The sequence below is a fragment of the Cyrtonyx montezumae genome, unplaced genomic scaffold, assembly GCF_038088225.1.
Source record: "Cyrtonyx montezumae isolate F1298 unplaced genomic scaffold, pur_monq_1.0 scaffold_82, whole genome shotgun sequence".
Lineage (NCBI taxonomy): Eukaryota > Metazoa > Chordata > Aves > Galliformes > Odontophoridae > Cyrtonyx > Cyrtonyx montezumae.
In genome coordinates this window covers 157,254-184,492 of record NW_027072092.1, presented here as the reverse complement: position 1 = coordinate 184,492, position 27,239 = coordinate 157,254, and the positions used below count along the sequence as shown (strand labels likewise).

At 53.3% G+C, this 27,239-nt stretch overlaps 4 protein-coding genes and 11 non-coding genes across 17 annotated transcripts in view; 14 read left to right on the top strand and 1 right to left on the bottom strand.

The window, feature by feature from the left end:
- Nucleotides 1-27,239, bottom strand: part of RPL19 (ribosomal protein L19) — a 203,873-nt gene that overhangs the window by 67,780 nt on the left and 108,854 nt on the right. The gene's annotated exons all lie outside the window — the stretch shown is intronic.
- Nucleotides 211-2,194, top strand: RPL23 (ribosomal protein L23). Its single transcript, XM_065753838.1, has 5 exons — nt 211-275; nt 553-636; nt 879-1,007; nt 1,786-1,899; nt 2,064-2,194. The coding sequence occupies exons 1-5, from the start codon at nt 263-265 to the stop codon at nt 2,144-2,146; spliced, it is 423 nt and encodes a 140-aa protein (XP_065609910.1). The 5' UTR covers nt 211-262; the 3' UTR covers nt 2,147-2,194.
- On the top strand, nt 1,208-1,339 carry LOC136059719 (small nucleolar RNA SNORA21). Its single transcript, XR_010623303.1, has one exon. It is a non-coding gene; the product is annotated as a small nucleolar RNA SNORA21 (small nucleolar RNA).
- Nucleotides 3,547-3,618, top strand: TRNAC-GCA (transfer RNA cysteine (anticodon GCA)). The gene has a single exon. It is a non-coding gene; the product is annotated as a tRNA-Cys (tRNA).
- On the top strand, nt 3,893-3,964 carry TRNAC-GCA (transfer RNA cysteine (anticodon GCA)). Its single transcript has one exon. It is a non-coding gene; the product is annotated as a tRNA-Cys (tRNA).
- On the top strand, nt 4,372-4,443 carry TRNAC-GCA (transfer RNA cysteine (anticodon GCA)). Its single transcript has one exon. It is a non-coding gene; the product is annotated as a tRNA-Cys (tRNA).
- Nucleotides 5,697-5,768, top strand: TRNAC-GCA (transfer RNA cysteine (anticodon GCA)). Its single transcript has one exon. It is a non-coding gene; the product is annotated as a tRNA-Cys (tRNA).
- Nucleotides 6,043-6,114, top strand: TRNAC-GCA (transfer RNA cysteine (anticodon GCA)). The gene has a single exon. It is a non-coding gene; the product is annotated as a tRNA-Cys (tRNA).
- Nucleotides 6,522-6,593, top strand: TRNAC-GCA (transfer RNA cysteine (anticodon GCA)). The gene has a single exon. It is a non-coding gene; the product is annotated as a tRNA-Cys (tRNA).
- TRNAC-GCA (transfer RNA cysteine (anticodon GCA)) lies at nt 7,844-7,915 on the top strand. Its single transcript has one exon. It is a non-coding gene; the product is annotated as a tRNA-Cys (tRNA).
- TRNAC-GCA (transfer RNA cysteine (anticodon GCA)) lies at nt 8,190-8,261 on the top strand. Its single transcript has one exon. It is a non-coding gene; the product is annotated as a tRNA-Cys (tRNA).
- On the top strand, nt 8,674-8,745 carry TRNAC-GCA (transfer RNA cysteine (anticodon GCA)). Its single transcript has one exon. It is a non-coding gene; the product is annotated as a tRNA-Cys (tRNA).
- On the top strand, nt 8,964-9,035 carry TRNAC-GCA (transfer RNA cysteine (anticodon GCA)). Its single transcript has one exon. It is a non-coding gene; the product is annotated as a tRNA-Cys (tRNA).
- Nucleotides 9,461-13,404, top strand: CWC25 (CWC25 spliceosome associated protein homolog). The gene is made up of 10 exons (XM_065753789.1): nt 9,461-9,531; nt 9,722-9,894; nt 10,115-10,351; nt 10,719-10,788; nt 11,147-11,274; nt 11,489-11,558; nt 11,993-12,183; nt 12,326-12,412; nt 12,567-12,728; nt 13,232-13,404. The coding sequence occupies exons 1-10, from the start codon at nt 9,514-9,516 to the stop codon at nt 13,344-13,346; spliced, it is 1,251 nt and encodes a 416-aa protein (XP_065609861.1). The 5' UTR covers nt 9,461-9,513; the 3' UTR covers nt 13,347-13,404.
- PIP4K2B (phosphatidylinositol-5-phosphate 4-kinase type 2 beta) lies at nt 14,667-27,088 on the top strand. Of its 3 annotated transcripts, XM_065753818.1 has the most exons (10): nt 14,812-14,994; nt 20,293-20,390; nt 20,587-20,683; nt 22,087-22,239; nt 22,996-23,142; nt 23,411-23,449; nt 24,688-24,801; nt 25,076-25,334; nt 25,671-25,774; nt 26,308-26,470. In XM_065753818.1, the coding sequence occupies exons 1-10, from the start codon at nt 14,818-14,820 to the stop codon at nt 26,386-26,388; spliced, it is 1,269 nt and encodes a 422-aa protein (XP_065609890.1). In that variant the 5' UTR covers nt 14,812-14,817; the 3' UTR covers nt 26,389-26,470. The 3 variants fall into 3 exon arrangements, with proteins under 3 accessions (XP_065609891.1, XP_065609890.1, XP_065609889.1); XM_065753819.1 differs by lacking the exons at nt 14,812-14,994; nt 25,671-25,774 and adding an exon at nt 14,667-14,758 and having other exon boundaries at nt 26,308-27,088; XM_065753817.1 differs by lacking the exon at nt 25,671-25,774 and having other exon boundaries at nt 26,308-27,088.

The following is a 27,239-nucleotide window of genomic DNA, read 5'->3' as shown; positions in this document are numbered from 1 at the left end:
AAAGATGAATTTTCGGCCCGAATTCTCGAGCCGAGTTATCTCCGTCGTGGAGCGCTTTGCGACCGTTCCCGGTGCCCGCGGTTGCGGAGCACTACGGGCGCTGTCCGCCTGCAGGAGGCGCCAGGCTCCGCTCCGTCCCTCGCCACGTGATTTCCCCCCCCACGTGACCTCCCCCCTCAGGCCGGCCTCGTCACGTGACGTCCGCCGGGGAGATTCCATTTCCCAGCGTGCCTTTCGCGCCGCCGTCTCTTCCGGCGCCGAGATGTCGAAGCGAGGTGAGACGGAGCCGGGGATCGGCCGCCATCCGCCGCCATCCGCCGCCATCCGCCGCTCTGCGGTTGGGGCGAGGGGCGCGGAGGATGCGGGGGGGCCCGGGACGGTGGCCGGGCCCGGCTGGGGGCGGCGTCGGGCGTAGCTGTTCCGCACAGGCCGCGCCCGGTGCCCCGTAGCCCGCCCTGGGGGGGAACTGAGCTCGGTGGGCTCCCCCCCCAATTCCCGCTGTTCCCTTCCGCGCCGCGTGGCGGTGATCTCACGGCTCTCCTGTGCCCGCAGGACGCGGAGGTTCGTCCGGAGCGAAGTTCCGTATCTCCCTCGGTCTCCCCGTGGGAGCTGTGATCAACTGCGCTGATAACACAGGTGGGTGCCCCGTTCCGGGTGGGCGGGCTGCGAGCCGTGCTGCTGGTGTGTGCGTGCAGAGCTCCTCTGGTTCTTCCACGAAGCGCTCCCTGCGTTGTGGTCTGCGTTGTGGGAGGGTGGGGTGATGCTTTGGGGTGAAGCAGCCGTTTGTGCTGGTGGTCCCATCACCCGCTGAGGTGGCAGTCCCTGCAGGGGAAGCATCTCAGCACGGTTCTGTTAACGCTGAGCCCTTCTGTCTACAGGTGCCAAGAACCTGTACATCATCTCCGTGAAGGGGATCAAGGGACGCCTGAATAGGCTGCCAGCAGCTGGTGTGGGTGACATGGTCATGGCAACAGTCAAGAAGGGCAAGCCAGAGCTGAGGAAGAAGGGTGAGCACGGGGAGAAGCAGCTGAGCCCACTATGCCTGCGTGGCACTCCTACCCACACTTCGCTGTAGCAACAGGCAGATCCTGCTGTGTGTGGGTGTACCACAGCGTTCTCCTGGGGGGGGTGGAGGGGCAGTTGTCCCACTGATTCCTTCTTACCTAGGTGCAGGAGGCAGATGCCTGCTTGCTGGAGCGTTTGCTCCGCCCTTCTAAAAAGCACTTGTTGGGTCTGTGTCCCGTGGCTCAGTGAGTTGTCGTGGAAGGGCAGAGAAAAGCATTGCTTTTGGGTGAAGTGGCAGCCTGTGCTGTTTGTTTCAATCAGTGATGTGACATGGCCTTGGAAAGTAGGCTTCCCTACCTCTGGAGGCAGTCCTGCTGTGGGCTGTCACTGGAACAACGTTGTCTTCTCCAAGTGGAGATTTGGTTGTCTGTTTCTGAATGTATTAATGCCTTCAGAATTTGTCCCTGGGGGAAACTTCATCCATATATCCTCAGCCATCAGTTCTGCTCTGCCAGTGTGATGCCAGCAAAGCTCGTGTAGGTGCGAGCTGCATTCCCAGGTATCACCAAGGATGTTGAATAGGTTCTGTGACAGGAATGCTGGAAGGCTGAGAGTAGAGTGATTTTGGTGTCTGCCCCACTGAACGTACAGCCTGCATCGGAGCCGTGACCCCGATGTGTGATTCAGCTTCTGCAAAGGAGGGTTAGATGTTGGGGGAAGCTGCTGAACTGCCCTGGAAGGGATGCTGAAGGACGCTGACCCGCTCGTGTCTCTTGGCAGTGCACCCAGCGGTGGTCATTCGGCAGCGGAAGTCGTACAGAAGAAAAGATGGGGTGTTCCTGTATTTTGAAGACAACGCGGGGGTAATAGTGAACAATAAAGGTGAAATGAAAGGTATGGGCAAGAAGGAGCAGCTTCTAGGGCTGGGCCAAAGCTGGGGTTGGCGTGCTTGGTTAGAGGGCTCTGCTCGCCTGGGCCAAGGACCCAGGTTCTCCCCAGGTAATGCACCCACACTGACTTGGCTCTCTGATGTGCTGCTTTGTTTTTCTCTTCTCCAGGTTCAGCCATCACAGGCCCTGTGGCCAAGGAGTGTGCAGATCTGTGGCCCAGGATAGCCTCCAATGCAGGAAGCATCGCGTGAACGCGCTCATCTTCGTAGAGATGAAATAAAAGTACTTGTACCAAAAAATGGTGTCTGCTTTGCTGCTGTTAAAGTGCACTCCTCTGCCGAGCGTGACAGCGTTAAGATGAGGGAATCTAATCTGGAAAACCCTTCATGGAACTCCAGATGTGGGTGGGGATGGCAGCAGGAATCTGGCTGTGGATTTTAAGATCTGGTGATTAGTCTTAATGAAGCAGAAACAGCATCTGGAAGGTCTGGAAGGTGCTTGTACTGGAGTGACTGAGTTGATCCAACTTTGGTGTCTGTTAATAGAGGCTGAGAGCTCTGAAAGCCCTTCTACAAAACCTGATTGTACTTTTTCCCCTTCAGAGTGAGCAATACAACAGCTCAGAGATAACTGATTCTGAAAGGGGAGAGGTTTTGCTTGAAGGTGATGAAATGCCCTACGCAGTTCCTTCTGTGCAGCCCTCTAAAATGGTTTTAGACCTTGCTGAAGGTGATGCAAGGACACGTGAAGCCCACTGCTGTTAGCTGAGGTGGTGGCTGAAGCACACCTCAATCAGTGGTGAAACAAGTCATTGGGTTGCTGTCTGCTAATTGTGAATCAGGGGGATGGTGTGGCTCTAAAGAGCACCTGAAAGGCTTTGGGGTCAGCGTTGCAAGGTATGTGTGCACTGGCTGCTGATCCACGTGGAGTTCCCCTGTGAATGGAGCAGGGCCACAGTCAAATGTTGTGGCCTACAGGCAGATTTCAGACATGCTGGACCAGCATAAGCTGTTGCAGGGGATGGGGAACAGGGGAAGGTTCTCGGGTACATTGAGGCCAACTCTTCTCCAGGTTTCCATGGAGGAGATGAGGAGTCTATCAGACCTGACTCCCTGAGATCGTCCAGCAGCTGCTGCACCTCTCCTGGAGGACTGACCAGTCAGCAGATGCCAGCTTACAAGTAAGAAACAAGCCCTAAAATAACTGTCCTCACTTGATTATCTCCTAAGAGCTTCTGCTGCATTTGGCATGGCACAAGAGTGAGCTGTGAGTCCTTGGGGGTTTGCTTCCCCTCTTCCCCAGGGTTTAGCCAGACAGCAGGGGAGGTGGGGAGTGAGGCAGCAGCTCCGTGAGGTTTGTGTGCTCAGAGCAAGCAGGTGTAGGTACCTCCAAAGGCATGCTGAGCTGGGTGGTGCCAGATGCTCTTTTTTTTTCTTTTCTTTTCCACTGTGAGTCAAAGCAAGCAGGGATCTCACAGGTTTGTTCCTTCAAGAATTTCAAGTGTGTGAAGTTTGGAGGCTGGTGAAACAGGGAAGGAGGTTAATGAAAGGGATGTTGTGTGGGAGCCAGAGCTGGGAGTGCTCCTGGTGGAATGCAGCAGAGCTGCTGACAGTGGCCACAAAGTGGCTCACCTGAAAGGTGCTGCACAGGTGGGGGTATAGCTCAGGGGTAGAGCATTTGACTGCAGATCAAGAGGTCCCCGGTTCAAATCCGGGTGCCCCCTCCCCTTTTCCTCCTTTTTCTTCCCTCTAAGTTGTTTTTCAGCTCTTCACTTGGCTCCTTCTCCCGTCAGCTCCCTGCAGGGGACGTCCCTTGGTGGGTGCAGCAATGACCAGGTGCCCAGAAGTGGATTGCCACGTGAACAGTGGAGTCATGGTGAGCAGAGCGCTGAGTGTTTCCTGAAGTATTTCTTTTAGTGCTGGGAATAATTTGCAGGAATTGTGTCTTGTTTGGAATTACCATGAAAAGCCATGGTGTGCAGGGAGGCAGCAGCAGCAGGGGGTATAGCTCAGTGGTAGAGCATTTGACTGCAGATCAAGAGGTCCCCAGTTCAAATCTGGGTGCCCCCTGGGGTTAATACTTTTCTCGCCTTCATAAAGGCCAAGGTGCTGTGACAAACACAGCTTCATCATTTTTACCTTCTTGTAGGGCTGATGAATGTGGCTCTGTGTCACCACTAAGGATGATTCTGTTGTTTTTTGGAAGGGCTACATCTTATGAGAGCAAGGTTTTTTCTCAGTGGCCTTGAGGTGAGCTCAGCTCGTTGCTGGTTTTCACACTGCAGCACAGCTCAGAAATGGTGGCTGTAATTATTTATAATCAATGTCCTCTGGGAGTCTTGTGATTCGATTATTTGTAGCAGCATTCTACAGAACTTAGGATATACAGCAGGGCACCCAGGGATGCACTGGGTGGAGGAATCCAGGCAGCTGTGCAGAAATAGCTTAAAAATCACCTTGTGCAGGTGAAGTTTCAAGGGGGTATAGCTCAGTGGTAGAGCATTTGACTGCAGATCAAGAGGTCCCTGGTTCAACTCCAGGTGCCCCCTCTTTACCTTCTTTTCCAACCTTTTTTTTCCCCAAAATCCCTTGCAAAGGCAACATGGGAGAGACCTTATTCCTCTGAGATCTCAGAAATCACTTGACTTTCTTTTACCAGCTGCGAAGGCTGAGTTTTCCATTTTTCCCGTGGTTCAGCTCAACAACACGAGTTGTATACACAAACAACAGGATGGGGGAGCACGGGGGGAGGAAGATCTTGTTTTTCCTGTCTGCTTCCTGTATAATTAATGGTAATTATTCAGTAAGCACAAGGTCGTTCTAGAAAAAGGGACCTCGACTGGAGTGGTTTTTGCATGCAGCTGCAGTGGGAGGAGCAGCGCTCAGGCCGACAGGACTGCAGCCAGGCATCACGCACCGTGCCCTGGAGGGAATCGAACCCCGCACCCCCGCAGCCGCGGGCAGACGCGCTGCCCCTGAGCCACGCCCCCGCGCCCGCCCGCCGTGGTCGCGCAGTTTCGCGGGCGCCCGTAGCTCAGGGGCAAAGCGCCGGGCTGGGAGCCGGGAGGTCACCGGTTCTAAGCCCACCCCACACGGTGAAAAAAACGCGACCGTGACGCGTGGAACATTTGCTCCGCGGTTTATTACACAGCCCGTGGGGGACAGAGTGGGGACGGCAAATCGAGCGGCCCGCGGCACCGCGTACTCGGCACCTTTAAACGTGTGCGTTTACCTCGGGCATCTCGCGTCACTGCTTCATTTTATTACTATTATTATTATTACTTTCCACGATGAGAACGGGACGCCGAGCCCAGCACGCCCCGGGCCGGTTCCGACCGCTGTTATCCCACCGGCAGCGCCTCATCGGAAGTGACGCACGCAAAGCGCGCGTATTGATGGCGTAACGTCACCTCCGGCTCTGCCCCTCCGCCTCCGGGGCCGTGGAAGTGCAGAACCGAGGGGAAATGGTAGAGCAGCTTCGGTGCTTTGCGTGGGGAGAAGGCTGAGGGTGTGGGTGGGACCTCTGCTTGGGGCGGGGGGGGTTGGGGTTAAAGCTGCGGGGTCGTGGTACCTCAGCGTGCAGCACCGGGTTGGGCACGGGAGTGTTTCCCTTTAAGAAGTGTATGCGCTGTGTTGGAAGAGACTCGTTATTCGTGTCTTTAATTAAGCGCCAGCTGAGGTATTCTTTAGCTGTGTGGTGCGTTTGCCGCTGGCGTGTGATTTATATGCGGATGGTTATGTCTGTGTTGTGCGTTTGCATTTGCAAACACAAAGCGGCTCACCTGAAAGGTGCTGTGCAGGTGGGGGTATAGCTCAGGGGTAGAGCATTTGACTGCAGATCAAGAGGTCCCCGGTTCAAATCCGGGTGCCCCCTCCCCTTTTCCTCCTTTTTCTTCCCTCTAAGTTGTTTTTCAGCTCTTCACTTGGCTCCTTCTCCCGTCAGCTCCCTGCAGGGGACGTCCCTTGGTGGGTGCAGCAGTGACCAGGTGCCCAGAAGTGGATTGCCATGTGAACAGTGGAGTCATGGTGAGCAGAGCGCTGAGTGTTTCCTGAAGTATTTCTTTTAGTGCTGGGAATAATTTGCAGGAATTGTGTCTTGTTTGGAATTACCATGAAAAGCCATGGTGTGCAGGGAAGCAGCAGCAGCAGGGGGTATAGCTCAGTGGTAGAGCATTTGACTGCAGATCAAGAGGTCCCCAGTTCAAATCTGGGTGCCCCCTGGGGTTATTACTTTTCTCGCCTTCATAAAGGCCAAGGTGCTGTGACAAACACAGCTTCATCGTTTTTACCTTCTTGTAGGGCTGATGAATGTGGCTCTGTGTCACCACTAAGGATGATTCTGTTGTTTTTTGGAAGGGCTACATCTTATGAGAGCAAGGTTTTTTCTCAGTGGCCTTGAGGTGAGCTCAGCTCGTTGCTGGTTTTCACACTGCAGCACAGCTCAGAAATGGTGGCTGTAATTATTTATAATCAATGTCCTCTGGGAGTCTTGTGATTCGATTATTTGTAGCAGCATTCTACAGAACTTAGGATATACAGCAGGGCACCCAGGGATGCACTGGGTGGAGGAATCCAGGCAGCTGTGCAGAAATAGCTTAAAAATCACCTTGTGCAGGTGAAGTTTCAAGGGGGTATAGCTCAGTGGTAGAGCATTTGACTGCAGATCAAGAGGTCCCTGGTTCAACTCCAGGTGCCCCCTCTTTACCTTCTTTTCCAACCTTTTTTTTCCCCAAAATCCCTTGCAAAGGCAACATGGGAGAGACCTTATTCCTCTGAGATCTCAGAAATCACTTGACTTTCTTTTACCAGCTGCGAAGGCTGAGTTTTCCATTTTTCCCGTGGTTCAGCTCAACAACACGAGTTGTATACACAAACAACAGGATGGGGGAGCACGGGGGAGGAAGATCTTGTTTTTCCTGTCTGAATAATTACCGTTAATTATACAGGAAGCAGTAAGCACAAGGTCGTTCTAGAAAAAGGGACCTCGACTGGAGTGGTTTTTGCATGCAGCTGCAGTGGGAGGAGCAGCGCTCAGGCCGACAGGACTGCAGCCAGGCATCACGCACCGTGCCCTGGAGGGAATCGAACCCCGCACCCCCGCAGCCGCGGGCAGACGCGCTGCCCCTGAGCCACGCCCCCGCGCCCGCCCGCCGTGGTCGCGCAGTTTCGCGGGCGCCCGTAGCTCAGGGGCAAAGCGCCGGGCTGGGAGCCGGGAGGTCACCGGTTCTAAGCCCACCCCACGCGGTGAAAAAAACGCGACCGTGACGTGGAACTTTTGCTCCGCGGTTTATTACACAGCCCGTGGGGGACAGAGTGGGGACGGCAAATCGAGCGGCCCGCGGCACCGCGTACTCGGCACCTTTAAACGTGTGCGTTTACCTCGGGCATCTCGCGTCACTGCTTCATTTTATTACTATTATTATTATTGCTTTCCACGATGAGAACGGGACGCCGAGCCCAGCACGCCCCGGGCCGGTTCCGACCGCTGTTATCCCACCGGCAGCGCCTCATCGGAAGTGACGCACGCAAAGCGCGCGTATTGATGGCGTAACGTCACCTCCGGCTCTGCCCCTCCGCCTCCGGGGCCGTGGAAGTACAGAACCGAGGGGAAATGGTAGAGCAGCTTCGGTGCTTTGCGTGGGGAGAAGGCTGAGGGTGTGGGTGGGACCTCTGCTTGGGGCGGGGGGGGTTGGGGTTAAAGCTGCGGGGTCGTGGTACCTCAGCGTGCAGCACCGGGTTGGGCACGGGAGTGTTTCCCTTTAAGAAGTGTATGCGCTGTGTTGGAAGAGACTCGTTATTCGTGTCTTTAATTAAGCGCCAGCTGAGGTATTCTTTAGCTGTGTGGTGCGTTTGCCGCTGGCGTGTGATTTATATGCGGATGGTTATGTCTGTGTTGTGCGTTTGCATTTGCAAACACAAAGCGGCTCACCTGAAAGGTGCTGCGCAGGTGGGGGTATAGCTCAGGGGTAGAGCATTTGACTGCAGATCAAGAGGTCCCCGGTTCAAATCCGGGTGCCCCCTCCCCTTTTCCTCCTTTTTCTTCCCTCTAAGTTGTTTTTCAGCTCTTCACTTGGCTCCTTCTCCCGTCAGCTCCCTGCAGGGGACGTCCCTTGGTGGGTGCAGCAATGACCAGGTGCCCAGAAGTGGATTGCCACGTGAACAGTGGAGTCATGGTGAGCAGAGCGCTGAGTGTTTCCTGAAGTATTTCTTTTTGTGCTGGGAATAATTTGCAGGAATTGTGTCTTGTTTGGAATTACCATGAAAAGCCATGGTGTGCAGGGAGGCAGCAGCAGCAGGGGGTATAGCTCAGTGGTAGAGCATTTGACTGCAGATCAAGAGGTCCCTGGTTCAACTCCAGGTGCCCCCTTCGCATTGTAGACTTTTTTTTCATGAGAAAAATCATGAGGAGCATTCCTTCTTTTTAAATCCCATCTGTTTGTGCCTCGCCCAGAGAGCTGGTCTCCAAAATTCCACATTCTTGACCCTGAGCATTCATCTAAGGATATACAGCCAAAATCTGTACCTGTGTCAGTGTCCACGTAAAGGCACGGTGGCACTTACTGGGCCATAGTAGTTGTTGGATCAGTGAGGAAACTGCACTGGTGCTAGCCTCTGTAAGTATCTACGCAGTGTTGTTGTCTGTAGTTGTGGTTGTCTGTTGTTGCTTTGGCATGTATGTTAAGAATCAGAGGATGATGTTGAATAAAGACTTTAACAAATCAGCATAGAAACTGGGCTCTGTGTATTTTTTAACACTCCTTGTGCAGCTGATGAACCAAGGGGGTATAGCTCAGTGGTAGAGCATTTGACTGCAGATCAAGAGGTCCCTGGTTCAACTCCAGGTGCCCCCTGAGCACGGTGTGCTTTTTGTTTTGTTGGCTGCTCCTTCCAAGGGTAAACACGAAGAGCACTTCTCCCTTTTGGGTCCCACGTGGTACTGCTTTGCTCACAGGCCTGCTCGCTGAATGTCCCTGTTCAAGATGCTGAGCACTCGTCTGAAGAATTATGACCAAACCAAACTGCTTTATGTATTTGTTTTTCATTGCTCTGAGTGGACCTGTTGAGGCATGGGGGTATAGCTCAGTGGTAGAGCATTTGACTGCAGATCAAGAGGTCCCTGGTTCAACTCCAGGTGCCCCCTCTTTACCTTCTTTTCCAACCTTTCTTCTTCACAGGCAGGATTTGTATCCCTCAGAGGACTTCAGGATCGCTTCAACCAAACGCAAAAAAGTTTTGTATATTTCTGGGTTTCCTGTTTCTCCCAAGCAACATCCGAATAGCACAGTGCTGCAGGTGCCATGCAAGTCTAGTTTTTCCTGCCTACGCGGTTGTTGCTAATTAATTTCCAGAAAGCCATTTACACGTTGCGTGGCAGGTGTCGGCACCCCTGCGGGGCTCGAACCCGGCACCCCAGCGTCCGCGGGCAGACGCGCTCCCCCTGAGCCACGCCCTCATCACCAGGCCGCCCCGGAGCCGCGTTTCGCGGACGCCCGTAGCTCAGGGGCAAAGCGCCGGAAGTGACGCACATAACCCGCGTCGCCCAAAGAAGGTGATTACGGCGCACGTTGATGACGTACCCCGGGTCCGGTAGCTGAGGAGACGCGCTCGGCCGAACAGCCATGGGGGGCGGCGACCTGGTAAGGGGGGGTGCCCGGGTCGGGAGCTTCCCCTGGGGTCTGTAACAGCGCTGGGGTCCGGGGCTGTCGGTTCGAGGTGCTCGCTGCGGGGCCGGGCCGAGCGCTGCGGCCCTGAACGGGGCCCTGCCCGGTGGGAGAGCCCCCGGGGCCTTCGGTAAGGGCCGTGTGCCGTGTGCTGTGCTTCTTGCAGAACCTGAAGAAGAGCTGGCACCCCCAGACCCTGCGCAATGTGGAGAAGGTGTGGAAGGCCGAGCAGAAATATGAGGCCGAGAGGAAGAAGATCGAGGAGCTGCAGAGGGAGCTGCAGGAGGAGAGGGCTCGTGAGGAGATGCAGCGATATGCAGAGGACATGGGCACTGTCAGGTGAGCGGGGCCTGAGCGTGGAGCTGCTGGTTCTGGCAGGGTGAGGAGCAGTGCTTCGTGTTGAGGGGGTCCACGTGCTTCTCATAGCTCTGAGAGACAGAGATTTTAACACTGAGTTTATAACGCCTGTGATGCTAGAAGCTTTCTCCTTACTTCATAAGCTGTAAACTGTAGCTTTAGACCTCTGTGACAGGAAAATGTGATGACTTGTTTGCAATAGGAAAAGAGAAGAGAAGTTGGAGTGGATGTACCAGGGTCCTGGAGGCATGGTGAACAGGGAGGAGTATCTCATGGGTCGCCCTGTGGACAAGTTTGTCTTTGAGAAGACAGAGGACAAGGACGCTGGCTGCTCCAACGAGACAGGACTGCTCCCAGGCTCCATTTTTGCCAAGTCAGGTGCCAATTCTGTCCTGGACATGGCAAACAAAATCCGTGAGGATCCACTTTTCATGATAAGGTACTCAACGTGGAGCTGAATTCAGGAGTAAATCAGGCAATGCATCAGCGATGGCAGCTTGATGAGAGCCGGCTTATTGGTGCAAAGTTTGTTTTTCTTCATTGGTTCATGTGTACAAACTCAGGTCACCCTCTTACATGTGTGTGAATGCATCTGGTCGGCAGCAGTGTAGCCAGGTAGATGTTGACAGAACAAAAATTCAGCTTAACTTCCTATTTGCACTCTTTAGTGGAGAGTCTTAGTTGGACTTGTTTTGCTGAATGAACAAAACTTGTCTGTTAGAGCTTTCTTTTGTTTTATAGCTTTTGTGAAAGTGATGTTTAGAGTTGCTTGAAAATGCTAATAGTTTTTATTTTATCTACTTTAGAAAGAGAGAAGAGGAGAAGAAGAGAGAGGTTCTGAATAATCCTGTAAAAATGAAGAAAATCAAAGAGTTGGTAGGTGTATGTCAGTTCTGCTTTTATTTCCTGACCCTTTCGTAGGAGAACAGAATAAATTCAACCTTCTGTGATCTTGGTATAACAGGACAGGGTCCCATTGTGTCAGTCTCAGCAAGAGCTAATTTCTCAGTCTTTTGGGTTCAGTGTTATTTATCTGTTCCTGTTCTCAAGTTGTGCTGTTTTAGCTAGTTGGTGTTTTAGTGTCACAGAGTGATTGCAGACATAGCATTTTGCATGAATTGCTGCCAAAATGATGCTAGGAAAGATTCCATTATGCTCTGTAGGTTTGTGTACATATACTGCTAGAGTTTCTTTTGTCGCAGAAGAACTCCATTACTTTGCCCTTGCTTTGTAGCTGCAAAACAGTTTGGATAAAAAAGAGAAGAAGAAGAAGAAAGGGAAGAAGAAGAAGCACAAGAAGCATCGACGTCGCAGCTCTAGCAGTGAAAGTGCCAGCAGTGATGAGGATCGAAGCAAAGCCAGGTATGCTTTATCTCCTTTACTGTCTTGTTTGTTTTTCTTGTCTGTTTCTGATCCTCTGTGAGGTTCATCTTTCTAATTTGTACTCTTAATTTGCATATTTTTTTAATTGTTATCCGTTTTTGCATGGTTAATTTATTTTTGACATTTTAATATACAAAATACAGTATTATTGAAGCTCATCTGCTTCAAAAGCACTATTATCTTTTTTCTTTAGGTCTCAGAAGAGGACAAACAGTTCCTCCTGGAAACCCACTCCTTCTAAAGTCCCAGGATATGGCCTACAGGTAAGTATATCTATTTTGCACAGCTCTTTCAGTAGCAAACCCCTTGGTTAGGGAGCAGGAGAAGATCAGCTTGTTGCAAGAGGTTACTTCACCCATTAGAGGAGGACTGTGAGTGATGCACGATTTAATAAAGCTCACATTCAACTTGGTGCCCAAAACTCTTCAGATCCTGGTAGGACTTCAGTCCTCTCAAAGTTCCAGTTGGATTTTATTTAGTTTCTCTTCCCAGAGTCATACACCTGTTTAAATATTGTGTGTGATTGTCATAGCTATTAGTTTACTGAGTATAATAAAAAGAATTTTAGGCACAGATGTTCATAGGAACCCAGGAGGGGAGATAAGTAAAGCAAAACGTGCGCTGAGGGCTCTGCAGCTTCGTGATGTTCTGATGCTCTGCCAGGACGTCTCTCCTGAAGGACACTTTTGGATTTCAGGTTAGAGACTCTGACAAGAGCCACAGGTCTCGGAGCTCTCCAGCTGCTGGCCAGGGCAGGGTGCTCCACAAGCACCGGGAGCGCTCCAGGTCCAGGAGCCGGTCCCGTTCCCCACAGAGATGCAGCAGCAAGAGGAGTGCAGAACCATCTGGATGCAGGGGGTCGAGATCTCCCTCCAGACACAGTAAACAGTGAGTGTGGATAATGTGAACCGAAGGCTGCTGGGGGGGTTGGTGTTCTGGGATCAAAATCCCTGCATAAAATAATCTCGGTATAGTTTAGGGATGTGATAATATGTTCATATCCTAAAAAGAGGGTGGTTTTGGGTTACAGACATGGCAGTCGAGAGGAGAAGGGGAAAGCTAGAAGTCCTTCTCCCAAAAAGAGCTATCGACGACAGCACATTCCGGGTTACACAAGGTAAGCAAAATCTTCTTCGTGTGTTTTTGAGCAAAAGCTGCCCCAGTGGTCCTGGAACAGCTGGGTAAATAGCCTTGAAGATTGGAAAGCAAGAGGTGTGTTGGATCTAGCACACTCTACTGGTTTACAGCAGTGGTGTTTTCTGTACAAATAGAAAGATCTCTCCAGAGGAACTGGAGCGTAAACGCCAGGAAATGATGGAGAATGCCAAGTGGAGGGAAGAGGAGAGAGCAAACAACCTCAAGAAGCACCGAAAGGAGGAGGAACTGGAACGAGAACTGGAGAAACTCGACTCCAGGGATGGGAAGTTCTTGCAGTGAGTGTCTTTGTGGTGTTCATTTTTTCATTCTGAAAAAGTACAGGCTGCAGCTTCTCAGGAGTGCATGATGGCATCAGGGTTTGAGATATCCAGGGTTATGGTATAGCTCTGTCTACACAAAATGGAATGGCTGAGCTGGCTAACTTTTTGCTTATTGGCATGTTGTAGAAGCTTACAGCATTGGCTGTGGCATTCTGGTTCCCAGAGAGCTTCTGCCCTCTGTTCAGGAGCACGGGGCATTCTCCTCATTTGCCTCACCATCAGCTGTGCTGTGACAGATGCTTTTATAATTAGCAGGTATAATTGGAAGGCAGAGGGGACTTGAGACACAGCGTTGAATCTGTTAGAAGCCAAAAAGCTGTAAAGCTGTTCAGTTCTTTCGGTGCAGACTTTCACATGAAACAATTCACTGCTTTCCATCTTGAACCACATTGTTAGATGGCTTGGGGATATCGATGTGATGTGGAAAAAGACTGATTTCTTTTCTTTTTTTTCTGCAGTCACTTTAAACTGGAGAGTGCATCAACTTCCACTCTAGAAGATCGGGTGAAGCGTAACATCCACTCCCTTCAGAGAACTCCTGCTGCCTTAGAAAAAAACTTTATGCAGAGATGAAATTTGTTCTTCCTCTGCTTCTGTGCAGGAGTTAAATGGACACTTGTTCCCCGAGGTGAGAGGCCTCCAGCACATGCTCACTTGCTCTCTCCAGGAACTGTCTCCCAGAGAGCTACTGAATTTCTGTGCCACAGCCCACAGCGTGTTCTGAACTTCTGGCACTGTAAATGTGTTTGTAATATGAACAAACCTTAGCTGGAGAACTGCTGAGCCCTTCTGTCCTATAGCACATTGCCAGATCTCTTCCTGTTCTCTCCACCTCGATTTGTTCTGGTTTTGTATATTGTTATTAATAGATGATGCCGGGTGGTAATTGCTTTCTACGTTGAGAGAATGATCTGTGCTCTTCGTTTGTGAGAGCAAAAGACCTATTTTTGTTAGTCCTTAAAAATTAGAGCAGAACAGATTCACGTGAGGTAACTGGATGTGATGAAGCTGAGTGACAGACTGACAGCACTGTGCTCCACTCTGCCACCAGTCTGGTGTGGGTTCTGAAAGCAATATCAGAGCAGGCTGTAAAACACCTGTAGCCATTATTTGATTGCTCACAGATTTGAGTGATGTTTGGCCCAGAGGAAGCAGCTTCACAGGGAAAGGAAATGAGCAGAGCAGAACTGTTGCAGCAAATATGTCTCTGGGATTTTGTAATGTAAGTAATGTGTATATGTACAGCAGTGAAGAAAGTTTTGCTTTTTTTTTATTTTAAAGGAGAAACTTTACGATTTTTAAATGTTCCTTGTGGCTTTATCGAGGAGGGGGTGTTGAACTTTGCTGCCGAAGGGGCAGAGCGAGGGCTGCGTGCGACGCGCAGTGCCGGCTGAGTGCTGCGGGCCCTTTAAGCGGCGGCAGTGACGCGCTCAGCGGTCCATTCATAATTCCAGGCGCCTCTCCGCTTATTGGCTCGCTCGGGAGGGGGCGCGGCCTAGGCGGCTACGTCACACCGTGTGGGCGAAACCATCTCCTGGCGGAAGGGGAGGGATGGGCTGCTTTTGTCTCCCCTTTCTCTCCCCTTTACCCCACAGCCCAGGCCGGTCCCGCTCGCAGCGTGGGCCGCGTTCCGATTCTCCGCTCTCCTCCGCACGCTGAGGCGGAGCGAACCGACTCCCAGGACCGCTCTGCCGCCCTTCCATCCCCCGACTCACCCCCGTGGGGCGCGGCCGTGGCGCCTCCCCGTCCCCTCCTCCTCCGTCTTCCGCCATCTTGGCGCCTCCTCAGAGCGGCGCCGGAGCGCTCGGCCGGCGGTGGAGCGAACCACCGCAGGGGCGGGGAAAGGGGGGAGAGGGAGGCGGGGAGAGCGGGGTGGGAGCGGAGCGGCCGCGCCGGCCCGAGGGGGTGACAGGAGCGGCCGGAACCGCTGAGGGGAGAAGGGGCGTGCGCCGGGCCAGGCCGGGCGGTGCCATGCGGAGGCACTGGTAGGGGAGCGCCGGGGGGAGGGGAGGGTGGGGGGTGGGGGGGGTGCTCGGGGACCGCCATGGCCTCGAATTGCGCGGGGGGATCTGCGGCGGGGAGCGGAGGAGCGGCACTGGGCTCGGCCCTCAGCGCCAGCAAAACCAAGACCAAGAAGAAGCACTTCGTGTGCCAGAAGGTGAAGCTGTTCCGCGCCTCGGAGCCGCTTCTCAGCGTCCTCATGTGGGGGGCCAACCACACGGTGAGCAGCGCGGCCCTCCCCCCCCACCCCCCCGTCATCATCGTTATCATCATTATCATCATCATCATCATCCCACCTCCTCGCCCCCCCCAGCGCCCGTCCCTCTCTGCCTTAGGGCCTCGGAGGGGAATCCTCACTGTCCCCTCGGACTGAACCTTCTCAGCCCCCCTCCCCCGCTGCCCCTTTCCTCCTGCCCCCGCCCTACAGCCGCTTTTCCCGCAGGCGCTGCCCCCCAGCATCCCTCTCCCCGGTTTTCCCTGTGCCATTTGGGATGACGGCCCTTCCTGTAGGGCCAGGCGTGCTGAGCTGGGGGCAGTGCCCCAGGGTCCCCCCCTCAGCCTTGTCACCAACCCTTCTGTCCCAGGGCCATCTCTCAGCAAGGGGTCTGGGCCCTGGGGGAGCGATGTGTCCCCCAGCTCCATCCCACAGCTCTGGGCCCCGTTTGCCCGGCTTCAAGTGGCTTTGATTTGCAGCTTTCAGCCGGTGCTACCACATCTGTGTGCTCCAGAGCCGAGCTCAGCTTCCCTGGGATGGAGCAAGGAGCTGCTCCCTGGGGAACAGCTCCATTCCTGAAATCATCCTTCTCTCTTCCTCCGGAAACCTCTCTTTTCTCCGCGGCGTAGGCGCGATCCTCGTGCTGGAAGCGAGGTCTGGCTTTGGCTGCGCTCTTTTGGGTGTGGGTGATGGATGATATTCAGGTGTTTGAAATTAAGAAACCTCATCCCTTCCTAAATGAACGCACCTTCAGGCTCAAAGATGCCCATCTCTGCGTTGGCTCGACGGGTGTTTCTTAGATCCCTTTCTCAAACTGGGCTTAGTTTTTGCAGGAATAAACAACGCTTTGGGGAAAACAGGATTGCATTTCTAGCTTGCCTGACAAAGGAGCAGATCTTCCAGATGTAGCTCAGTGCTGCTGTCTCTCTGAGCCAAAGGGTGCTCCCAGTGCTTGCTGCTCCTTGCCTTGCCCAGGGAGCGGGGTAATGAGTTGGGCCTGGCATTGATGAGGAGCCCCGAAGCAGCATGGAGGCTGGTGGGGCTTCTCTCGATTTTCATTTGTGGCCTCTCAGGGCTGCTGGCTGCCAGCTCGCCCTCTTTTGTAGCTGGTGGGGCAGCCTGGTGTCTTTTTTAGGCTCTGGATCAGGGCCTGTAACTTCGGGACCATTTGGCAGCGAAATATTTCTGCAAGCTGATAGTTCTCCTCGCTAGCTCTGCGCCCGAACCCGTGATATCAGGTGCACGTTGTGAAGGAGCTGCTGCCAGCAACGAGGACCGTATCCCGAGGAGCTGCAACATCCTCAGCTGTGACCTCCTCTTCCCCCTGCTGCAGGCAGCCGGGATTCCCCAGCTCCCATTCCTCCAGGTCTGCCACCAGGCTCGGTTTGCAGCGGGTGAGCACCCGAGGGGTGGAGCAGGGCAGGCTGCAGGCCAAACTATTTGTGTTTGCTCAACGCATGAGCAGCTGCTCATCCCCATCCGCTCCCAGGAGATGCTGGCCGTGCCCTGCTCGTGTGGAAGGTGGGATTGCTTATGTTCATGAAGTCTGTGCCGGGGTTGTTTCACGTTTGGTTTCTGGTGCACAGCTTTCTGTGGCCACGCCGCTCTCGGCACGGTTCTGTCAGGAGTGCTCACAGTGGAGATGAACTTCTTCGTGGATAAATCAAACAACCAACCATTTTATGCAATCCACCATCTCTGTTGACTGAAGAAATTCCCTCGGGTCCATTAACCAAGTCTGGCAGCAGCACGGCCCTGCCTTGTGTTTAAACAAGCTTGCTAGCAGCTGGTGCGAGCACAGGCAGCGATGGTCTGGAGAAGATCAGGAGCAATGATGTTAGCTCGGAGCACGGGAACTGGTTTCTGGAAGAGCAGCTCTCAGCGTTTCTGTGTAAATTGGGAGCTGGCTCTCTGCTGTCCTGGTGCTCCTGAGCCAGAGCTTGAGCTCAGAGCATCGTGTGGGTGCGGCTGAACGCGGCCGAATGTGGGTGGTATCACTGTGACAGCCAAATCTGGAGCCAGAAAGCCATTGTAGGGGAGAGGAGCTGGGAGAGCTCGTGCAGATCAGAGGGAACGGAGCCACGAGGGCTCACCTTTGGGTTTGTGGTGTTTTCCATAAGCGATGTAAAACTCAGCGCAGCTTTGCTGTGTGTGCTGTTGTCATGGCACTGGGAGAGGAGATGCTCAGCGTGGAGCTCCTGGTGGCAGAGGGAAGGTCGGGTGGTGCTGGGAGGGAGGGAGGGAGGGAGAAGCCATCTTCGCAGGGAGCACCGGATGCGGTGCTGATGTGTGATGCTCAGGAAACCATAGAAACAGTTGTAGGGTGCTGACTGCTGGGGTGGCTGTGAGAGGGGACCCTGCTGTGAGCAGAGGGGTCTGCAGTGTGACAGTGCTTCTCTGTGCTCTGTAGGTGCAATGGGGATGGCCTTAAAGAAATCCCACTCCCGCTGAGAAGGGCAGATCTCTGCTGGCAGTGTGGGTCTGCCCCACGCAGCCCTGACCTGGGGGCTCTGGTTGCTGCTGCTGCTGCTGCTGCTCTGCCAGGACCTGCAGGAGTGGTGCCAGCCAGCACAACACGTAGCTCTTTAGTATTCAAGGGAAGGAGCAGCATCGGGATTTGCAGCACGCTTCTTCTCCCTTCTCTGCGGCGTTGGTTTTGGCGTTGCCATGTTAACTCTAGCCAGAGCAGCATCTGCCACATATCAAACATTGAAGTGCTGTAAATCAGTGCTGGCGCGGGGGAAGCAGTGTGTGTTTGGCCTTCCCAGCACTCTCTGTCTGCCCTGGCTCTAATTGACCTCTGGAGAGTGCAGCATATGGCGGTGGTGATGGGAACCAGTGCTCACGATGGAGACCACTGGCTCTGAGCTTCCATGCCCCACGACCTTCTGTTAAAGCAGACTCCAAGCTCCTCATCCCTTGTGGTGATGGGGGCATGCTGTCCCCTCCTGCACCCGTGCAGTGCTGTCCAGCAGGCTCCAGCATGCTTTGAAGAGGTGTTTGCTGTCACTCGGGGCTGCTTTCTTCTCTTAACACGTGCTGGTTTCCCCAGAGTGCTGTTGGCTGTGAGACACACGCATCCCCAGCATCACACAGAGGTTCTCTTAGCTCCCACACTGATTAATCATGCTCTAGTTCATGGAAAATAGTCTTTTTTTTTTCCCTCTAAGCACTGTCCTGTGCTGAGCAGCTGCAAAGTTCTGCTGCAGGTATATGGCTTTGCTCTGTGCCAATGTGATTTTTGCTGTATGTCTGTTACCTCCTGCCCTGGAGGTACCGTTCAGAACACGCTCTGAGATGTGGGGCTGAAAGGCATCAAGAGGAGCAAAGTAAATTCCTGTTGTAAAGAATCCTAGAGAGCAGGCTCTCACACTCCATCATCTGGATCCTGTTAGTAAACAAATCACATTTTCTCATCAATTTGCTGATGGTAATTACCACTTTGAGGCTACGGTCAGGTTTTGCAACAGAATCACTCCTGGCCCCTTGGCTCCAGCAGCTGGCCCCGAGCAGTGTGGGGTGTTGGTGTGTGTTGTATTGAAGGAGTTGGCTTTGGTGGCACAGGGACATCACGGGTGGTCAGTAAACCCAGCATCATGCCGACTGGAGCTGAAGGTGACAGAGGCTTTCTCTGAAATGCGTCGTGGAGGGGAACCCTGTGTTCTCTGCTCTCCTTTGAGGAAGTGACCCTTTGCACATCCAGCACAATCCCTTCCTTCCCCCCTTCTCCTCCAGCACAGGAATCCCGAAGCATCCAGAAGGCCGTGCTGCATGCAGCTGGAAGGGGGAGAGGCTTCTGCAGGGGGGATTTCTTTGGCTGTTGTACGCTGGGAAGAAGCGTGAGAGCATCTTTTAAACCAAGACAAGGCAGCCTGGCTCTATTTCTGCCAGTCTTGCAACAGGTACAACATTTGCTTTGAGGTTTCTGCTTTGGCAGAAATGAGGACATCGGGAGACGTCGTGACATCTCGCTTTGCTAACGTCTGCGTCTCAATTTCTGGCAGGGAGGAAAAAAAAAATCTCCAAACTGCTGCTCCCTCTCCGTCTCAGCACCCTTCCTCCACGCTGGAACGAGCTGATAACAGCTTGTTTGTGCCTTCCCACTGCAGAGAAGAGGGCTGAGAGCAGGGCTGAGAGCAGGCGTGTCGGCAGAGCTGTGCTGCCGGGCTTCCCCTGCTGTTAGACAGCAGTAATTGGTGGCTTGGAGCAGGATGAGCTGTTTTCTCTCTCCCCCTACACCTCACTGAGCCCTCAGTTGCAGAACTGGGTGCTGGCTTTCCTGCTGCGAGCGATGGGAGGCCTGTAGTGTAATTATTTTTGATTTTATTTCTAATGCCTGTGGGATTCTTCTTCACCCGTGTGGCATTCTCTGTCCACCCCAAAGTGCTTTGTGGGAGCGTTTCATGCTCCTCAGTGCTGGGCTGGGCTCTGAGGAGCACGGGCTCTGCTCTCAGCAGAGCAGGGGCTGCTTTGCTTTCCACTTATCTGTTGTGTGGGATGGCTGTCTCTGAAAATAGTCATCTTTTCTCTTCGCCGTGTGTTGTGTGTGTGTGTGTGTGTCTTTCTTCCCAGTCTGACGTTTGTGAAATCTGCTCTGTTTTCCCGTTGGTAACAGCAGGGGGAGGATGTGAAAGATACCCACGTGTGAAAGGCTCTCTCGTGTACTTCTGTGCTTCTCCGGAGCCAGGACCTCCCCAGCACCTGCACAGAGCCGTGTGCCACACGTTGTTGTTTTCTCACGTCCTCTTGCACCTCTCTGGTGGAGATGTGGCAGCACCTTCGTGTGCATTGCACATCCTGGTGCGTGCAAGGGGGGGGGATCCCTGGAGCAGAGCCCGTATCCTTGGGTCCCACCCCCCAGGGGATGCACACGTGCTGTCAGGGCGTGCTGGAAGCAGCCTGAGCTGCCTGGGTTTGGGTGCTGGGATGCATTGCAAGCCTTGCTCCAGGCCAAGCCAAGCTGCTGCCATGTTTTGCTCCATCCCCCCTTGGTGTGGTAACGCTGTTGTGATGGAATCACTTCCTAAATCTGCGAGTTGGGTGGCACTGATCCCTCTGAAGTCCCTATGAATGAGTGGTGCTGAGGCCGTCCCCAGAAAAGGAATTTCAGGAACGTGCTGCTCTGGGGATGCTGGAGCATCCTGGCTGAGCTGGGTTGGCTCAGTTGGAAACCAAGCTACAGGTGAAGCAGTCAGGTGAACCAAAACAGGTTCTGGGCCACTCGACATCTCCACAAACCCGTTGGTGGTAAATGGAGAGCGGTGGAGTTTGGGGTTCACACCTCACTTTTCCTTTTTCTTTTAGATCAATGAACTCAGCAATGTTCCGGTCCCTGTCATGTTAATGCCTGATGATTTTAAAGCCTACAGTAAGATCAAGGTGGACAACCATCTGTTCAACAAGTAAGTGTGTGCCTCACGACGTAGCTGTAACTGTGCTTCTGTGGGCTGTAGGCATCCAAGGAAGTGATGCTCACGGGGGTGAATGCTTGGAGAGCTGTGCTGGGGGATCCCGCGGGGTCAGTGCTGGAGTGGGGGAGGGATTGTTTCATTTCACAAGTTGATCGTCGACAAGAATATTTCTTCTTCTCTGCCTTAGGGAAAACTTGCCAAGTCGCTTTAAGTTTAAGGAGTACTGTCCTCTGGTGTTCCGAAACCTCCGGGAAAGGTTTGGGATCGATGACCAGGACTACCAGGTACCATTTTTTTTCTCTCCCTGCTTTCCTCACTTGTTTTACTGTGATGGAATAACCAAACTGGGGGAGAAACGACAACACCAGCCTTTTTTGGGTGGTTGGTTTTGAAGGGCTTATAATGGCAGTGTGAATGGGTTTCCCATTGTTGCGAGGGCTCTCAGCTGTGGGATGGGTCTCACTGGGCCTGGCAGTGGGCAATTGCAGAGTGAGAAAGTGTCACTGTTTCACAGAGCTCAGTCTGGGCATGGAATAGGAGGCAGCAGATGGTTGCAGGCAGGCAGGACCTGGGGGCTGACAGTGATCGGAGCAGATCTGCAGCACCTGCATCCTTTCCTCCACCCCTTCTTCCCAGACCAAGGGGACGAAGGATTGTTTCTCCCACCTTGAGCAGAGCTGTTGGAAGTGTCTAGCTAGAGCAGAAAGCATTCACTGAGCTGAATTTGTTGGGTAAAACGTGATGGCTGGAGTGGGAGTCGAGCCAGGATGCTAAACATAACACCCCAGCTCCGGAGGAGGTGGGAATGACAGGAAGGGAATTAAGTAAACCTAAGGGCTGAGAGTTTGGTAATGTCCATATGTGGTCGTAATTTCTGCTTCCCATCTCCACTGCAAGAAAAGCTCTGTGGTTTTGAGGTGAGGGGTAATTAAAGTAAGTCGTCGGCGTGCTGCAGCCGAGCTGCGTGCAGTGCCGTGGGGCTGTGGATGTGTGCTTCTGAACTGCAAGAGCAAGATCAGATGGAGCAGTGGAGGAAAACAAACCAGGTGTGATGCAAAGGGGGAACGGATCCACACTGCCAAAGCAGTTCCCTACACCAGGTCACACAGGTAGGTGTCCAGGAGGGTCCTGAATATCTCCAGAGAAGGAGACCCCACAACCCCCCCTGGGCAGAGTGACACACACGTGACACACGGCCCAGGGTGGTTGTGGGGTCATATTCAAGACCCACCTGGACATCTCCCTGTGTGACCTGGTATAGGGAGCCTGCTTTGGCAGGGGGGTTGGACTCGATGATCTCTGGAGGTCCTGGGGGGTGACTGAATGGCTTCTGAACGGGTGCTGGAGTTGGGAGCCTGGGATTTTCCAGCGGTGCTGCGAGTACAACGAGAAGCTGTGGTGTTTTGTTGCTAAGGGTGGAGATGAGGATGTGAAGGCAGATGCTCCCAAGCTGTCTGTGCCCGCAGTTGAACGTTGAAAACGTTGGCAGTTTACATGGAGGACTGTTTTCATTCATTTTGTTCTGGTTTTACTTAACCTTTGATGATATCCTTGGGAAGTCTGTTCTGACAGAGCCAGGCAGTGCTCCCGGGCACCCCCCCTGCTTTCTGAGACTGCTCTTCTTCCTTCCCCAGGGAGGTGGCAGCTCCTGCCTCTCCTCCCCACAGTTTTGTTCTGGTTCCCTCAGAACTCAGTGACCCGAAGTGCTCCAGTGAACAGCGACAGCCAGGGCCGATGTGGGGCCCGGTTCCTCACCACCTATGACAGGAGGTTTGTCATCAAGGCCGTGTCAAGCGAGGACGTAGCAGAGATGCACAACATCTTAAAGAAGTACCACCAGGTATGGTGAGTCTGCAGCCCCGGGGGGGGGGAAGTGGCACGTGCTTTGGGAGCAGCTTGTGATGTGCTGCAGAGCTGTGGTTTGGATCTCAGCGAGCAGCCTGGCAGAGCTTGCACATAGCAGAAGGAATTGGTGTTCTGTAGCACCTGAGAGGCAGTGAGGGCACATCTCCCTGCTCCTCCACAGCACCGAGTCCTTCACCCTGTGCTTTACAGCAATGAATTATGGATTACTGTTACCTGAGGCTCGTGAACACGATGCTAATTTGATGCTTTGAATTAGACTTTGTGAAGGGACCGGGGGGAGGAGGGAGTGGCTTGCAGCGAAGAAGAGGAGGCAAGTGACACAGGTGGAAATGTTCTGGCCTTGTCCACGTTATCTGCCAGTCCATCTACACTTTACTTCCATGTAATCGTGAGAGGTGATGTTAGCTGCTGCTATCAGCAGGCTCTCCCCTCTGTGAGCAGGTGGTGGGAGCACACACTCGTCCTGTTAACAGTGGGTTGGGCCTGCACACACTAAGCTGCTCTGTCTCAGCTGAGGACTGGAAACATGGAGACATCTTGCAGTGCTCAAGCTTGTTGTTCTTGAGATGCTAAGGGCCATTTGCAAGCCTCCTTTCCTTTCCAGTCGGTGTCAGGTGGCTGGAGCTGGAAGCTTCCCTACCAGCTTCTTGCTGAGCTTGTGTTCCACCAGCAATGGGTTTTGTGTGACAGTGCTGTCTTTCTCTGCCCTTCCCTTCCTGCATCCCTCCAGTTCATAGTGGAGTGTCATGGGAACACCCTTCTGCCCCAGTTCCTCGGCATGTACCGGCTCACCGTGGATGGAGTGGAAACCTACATGGTGGTTACCAGAAATGTGTTCAGCCACAGGCTGACAGTGCACCGAAAATACGACCTGAAGGTGAGGGTGGGAGCAGGGTGCCCAGCAGGGGGAGGGATGGTCTCTGTAACCCCCGTGTGAGAGGGTCCTGGGCTTTGCTTTTTGTGCAGGGGGTCGGGTTCTGGGGGCTCTGTGTAGGACTTTGCTTGAGATTCAAATATCACTCTGTCCCCCCATCCCGAGTGGTCTGTACTGCACCAGGGAGGTCTGTAACCGTCTCAGGCATGAATTAGGAGGTGTCATTCGGTTCCTTGGGAATGCAACCGTGTTCTCTTTCTTCTTTTGCTAGGGCTCAACGGTATCTAGGGAAGCAAGTGATAAGGAGAAGGTACGGACCGTGGCTGGGCAGCCATCCCTTCCTCCTGATGTTGGGGAGCAGGTGGGATCCAGCTGACCTCCTTCTTCCAAAGGGGCTCTGAGCAGGGGAAACGAAGCAGGCCCTGTGTGCTACACCACTCCTGTCCCACCCTCCAGGCTGCTCCCAGTAACACACAGGAAGAGGTGGTGCACTGTTACACAGACACGGCCAGGAGTGGGGGGAACCTCTTGGGAGATGACCCCACACGTAGCAAAGCCCACATTAGTGCAACAGTGCCATTATGGAAGGATTTCTTCATAGCACCCCCCGGTGTATCAAACTGAGTCAGCCCAGCAGTTCGCTTTTGCAACAGCTGCTCCATAAAGCAGACCAGCTCCTCTTGGATTCTTGGCACATCTCCACATGTTTGTAAATCCGGGTTCTGTTGCCACGAGGGGAACTCATAACTGAGAGTTCAACCCTTGCACAGCTTTGGCTCTGACATTGTCGTGAAAAGCCCTGTTGAATTCGCACCTTTTTGCACGTGAGCTTTGCAGGTTTGGGAGTGCAGAGCAAGTCTGCTGCAGCTCGCCCTAAAACGAGTCTCTGGTGTGAGGAAAGGAAGTTCCTTACACCAAAAGCTCTGGCACTGAGGCACGGCTTCGTGGTGCCCAAACGTCCCTGGCTCGCTGCCTCTTTAGTCTCTGGCTTTTTCTGCTTATGCAGTTTGTCTCAGACCATTCATGTTAGATCTATATAAAGCCACCACGCTCATATATCATTCTAAGAACAGAATAATTGAATTCCCAGCTGCACAGAGGGGTTGTACGTCCTCCCATATCCCTGAGAAGAACTCCTCAGGGCCCTCTGCAGACGAATTCCTCAAAGCAGTGGTTTTAATTTCTTCTCCTCAAGCCTTTTGGGAAAGGAGCGTTTTGTTTTTCATTTCCCCCGACCCCAGGCAGAAAGCAACAGGATGCATTTCTATTCTGGGAGCTGGCTGGGCCAGAGCCCAGCTCTCAAGCATTCAGCCTGCAGCTCTTCTTCCCAGCAGTCCTTAAAGTTGAGCTGTACTCTGTGCTTCCCTTCGTCCCCTGAGGTACTCACTGACAAACACATGCTGCTGTTTCCTGCTTAGAGGAGGGGATGAGGTGTGAGGAGCAGACTCCAGTGATGCCCCATGCTGAGCAGTGGGCGTAGTGCTGAAGGATCAGTGCACCCACTGTCCTCGAGGGGTCTGGGAATCTGACATGGGCTTCTTGTTGCAGGCCAAGGACCTGCCAACGTTCAAAGACAACGACTTCTTGAACGAGGGACAGAAGCTGCACGTTGGGGAAGAGAGCAAGAAGAACTTCCTTGAAAAGCTGAAGCGGGACGTGGAGGTAGAGCTTCCTGGGAGATGGCTCTGAGTCTGATGTGCCTCCCATCACTGAATCCTCACCGTGTACCACCTGGCCCAGAGGTGGTCAGAAAGACACACAAATGTGGTCAGGATTCTGCTGGTGGCCGAGGGCATCGCTTGGAGCTCCCACATAGCTTCTGTGGGGACTAATATGGGTTTAAATGCTGTGTTCTCCTAGGGGGATTCCAGGAAGGTAGGGCAGGATTTGTGATCTCACACGAGTATCGTTGCTCTCACTCATTTCTTTCTCCCAGTTCTTAGCTCAGCTGAAGATTATGGACTACAGCCTGCTGGTTGGGATCCACGATGTTGACCGAGCGGAGCAGGAAGAGATGGAAGTGGAGGATCGGGCAGAGGATGAGGAGTGTGAGAACGATGGTCTCGGAGGAAACCCCATCTCCTCATATGGAACCCCCCCGGACAGCCCTGGAAACCTCCTCAATTACCCTCGCTTCTTCGGGCCCGGAGAGTTCGATCCTTCTGTTGACGTCTACGCCATGAAAAGCCACGACAGTGAGTTATGGTGGGGTGTTGCTCTGAAGGTGTGGAGGGCAGAGGAGGGGTCCTGTGGTCTGCTTGAGCTGAAGGGAACAGAGGACTATCCACAGAGAGAGAGAGAAACTCACCCTGAGTGTCTCTCTTGTGCAGTCCCGGGCTGCAGGTGGTGTGAGTTTGAATGTTGGAAGTGATGCTTGCTCAACATGTGGGTCTCTGGTGTGCGGTTTCCAATCATATTCTGCCCTTTTAGAGCTCCCCCTGCCTTGCTTTCTCTGCTGTTTCTCAAGGAGGGGTTGCAACTGGGCTTTGCTGATGGCTCAGGGTGTGCTAGCAACTCTCTTGCCTTGCTAGGTGCCCCCAAGAAGGAAGTGTACTTCATGGCCATTATAGACATTCTTACGCCATATGATGCAAAGAAGAAAGCTGCACACGCTGCCAAAACAGTGAAACATGGGGTAAGCAGCCTGCCCCCTGCAGGGAGGATGGGCTTTGGGGCTTCTGCTTTGCCTGCATGCCTGCATGTGTGCCTGGTGCTTCCCAGCCTGGATGTCCAAGAGCAGCACTTCCCTCACTCACCCAAGTTCCCTGTGGGGCAGGAATGCTCTGGGTGCAGGCAGACACAGCATCCTGCCCCCTTCCTGCAGCCAGACCTGTTCTCAGACACCGACTCTGAACTTCCCAGGAGGGCTCCAAAAAAATCCCAGTTCACTGGGACGTGGAGTTGTCACAGTCGTTCCGCATCTCTAACCCGTAAGGGAACAGCTCCTAAGCTCTGACTCAGTGGTCTGTGGGAGATGCAGCTGGAGCTAAAACCATTTCCCTTGGGGATCTTTCCAGCTGTGGGCTTTTCCTAGAAGTTGCAGTGGTTCTCTCCCAGCAGAGCTGGGCCGTGCTCCTCCCCACTGTCCTCCTCCTCCCCTTGTGGCACTGCTGTGGGCTCTGTGCACACAGAGTCCATTCTGACTCTTCTCTCCTCTCTGCCTTGCAGGCTGGGGCAGAGATCTCCACCGTGAACCCGGAGCAGTACTCCAAACGCTTCAACGAATTTATGTCCAATATCCTGACATAGTCATCTTCAGCCTCCAGCAGAACGAGAGGAGAAAGAGGGGCTACTTCCCAGCAGAGAATGCAGCCTGGGACACTGCAACAGACACTGTAGCAGCACGTGGGGTGTGTGTGTGTGTGTGTGTGTGTGTGTTTGTGAGCAAGAGCGAATGCGTGGCACTGTTGACTTCAGAGAAAACCAATTTTCGGTGCACCCTCCGAGGACCCACTTCACCCGGGTGGGAGAGAGTGGGAGTTTTGTTACAGAAGTGCCCAGACATCCATTTGAGGGCTTTTTAAAACGAGCAAAGTGCATTGTTTGCAGCACTGCTCTTCCTGATGGCGTTTCCTCCTCTCTGACCGAGGGACTCCTGCAGAAGTGTCATTGGAGTAAAGCAGTGCCTGATTCCACAAACTACTTATTTTTTTTTTTTTTTTGTAATTAAAGATCATCAAGTTGTCTTTGCAAGAAAGGCAAACGAGCCCTTTTACTCGTGCTAGGAATTGGAAGGAAAGTAGCTCACCGTCTCGAGGATGGAAAGTATTACTCTGAGGAGGAGGAGCCGCTGAACTTTAGGTAAATTCAGACTGGGACACTTTATATCTTTTGGTTTAATTTAAGTGACAGAAACGTGGGGTTTTTCTAACTGCACTCGATCTGCAAGAAGGACGAGGGAAATGAACATCTACCAAAGATGGTCGCTGACAGAGGTGTTAGCTCCTGGAGCCTGGTGAGAAGCAGCACGGACATTCAGCAACCTCAGACGGTGATGTGCTCGGACCCAGCGTGCTTTCAGCTGTGAGCACTGTGTGAAAGGAAAGGAAAGCACCGTGTCCCTGCAGCTTTGGGGTAACACCTGACGACCTGGAGCCTTT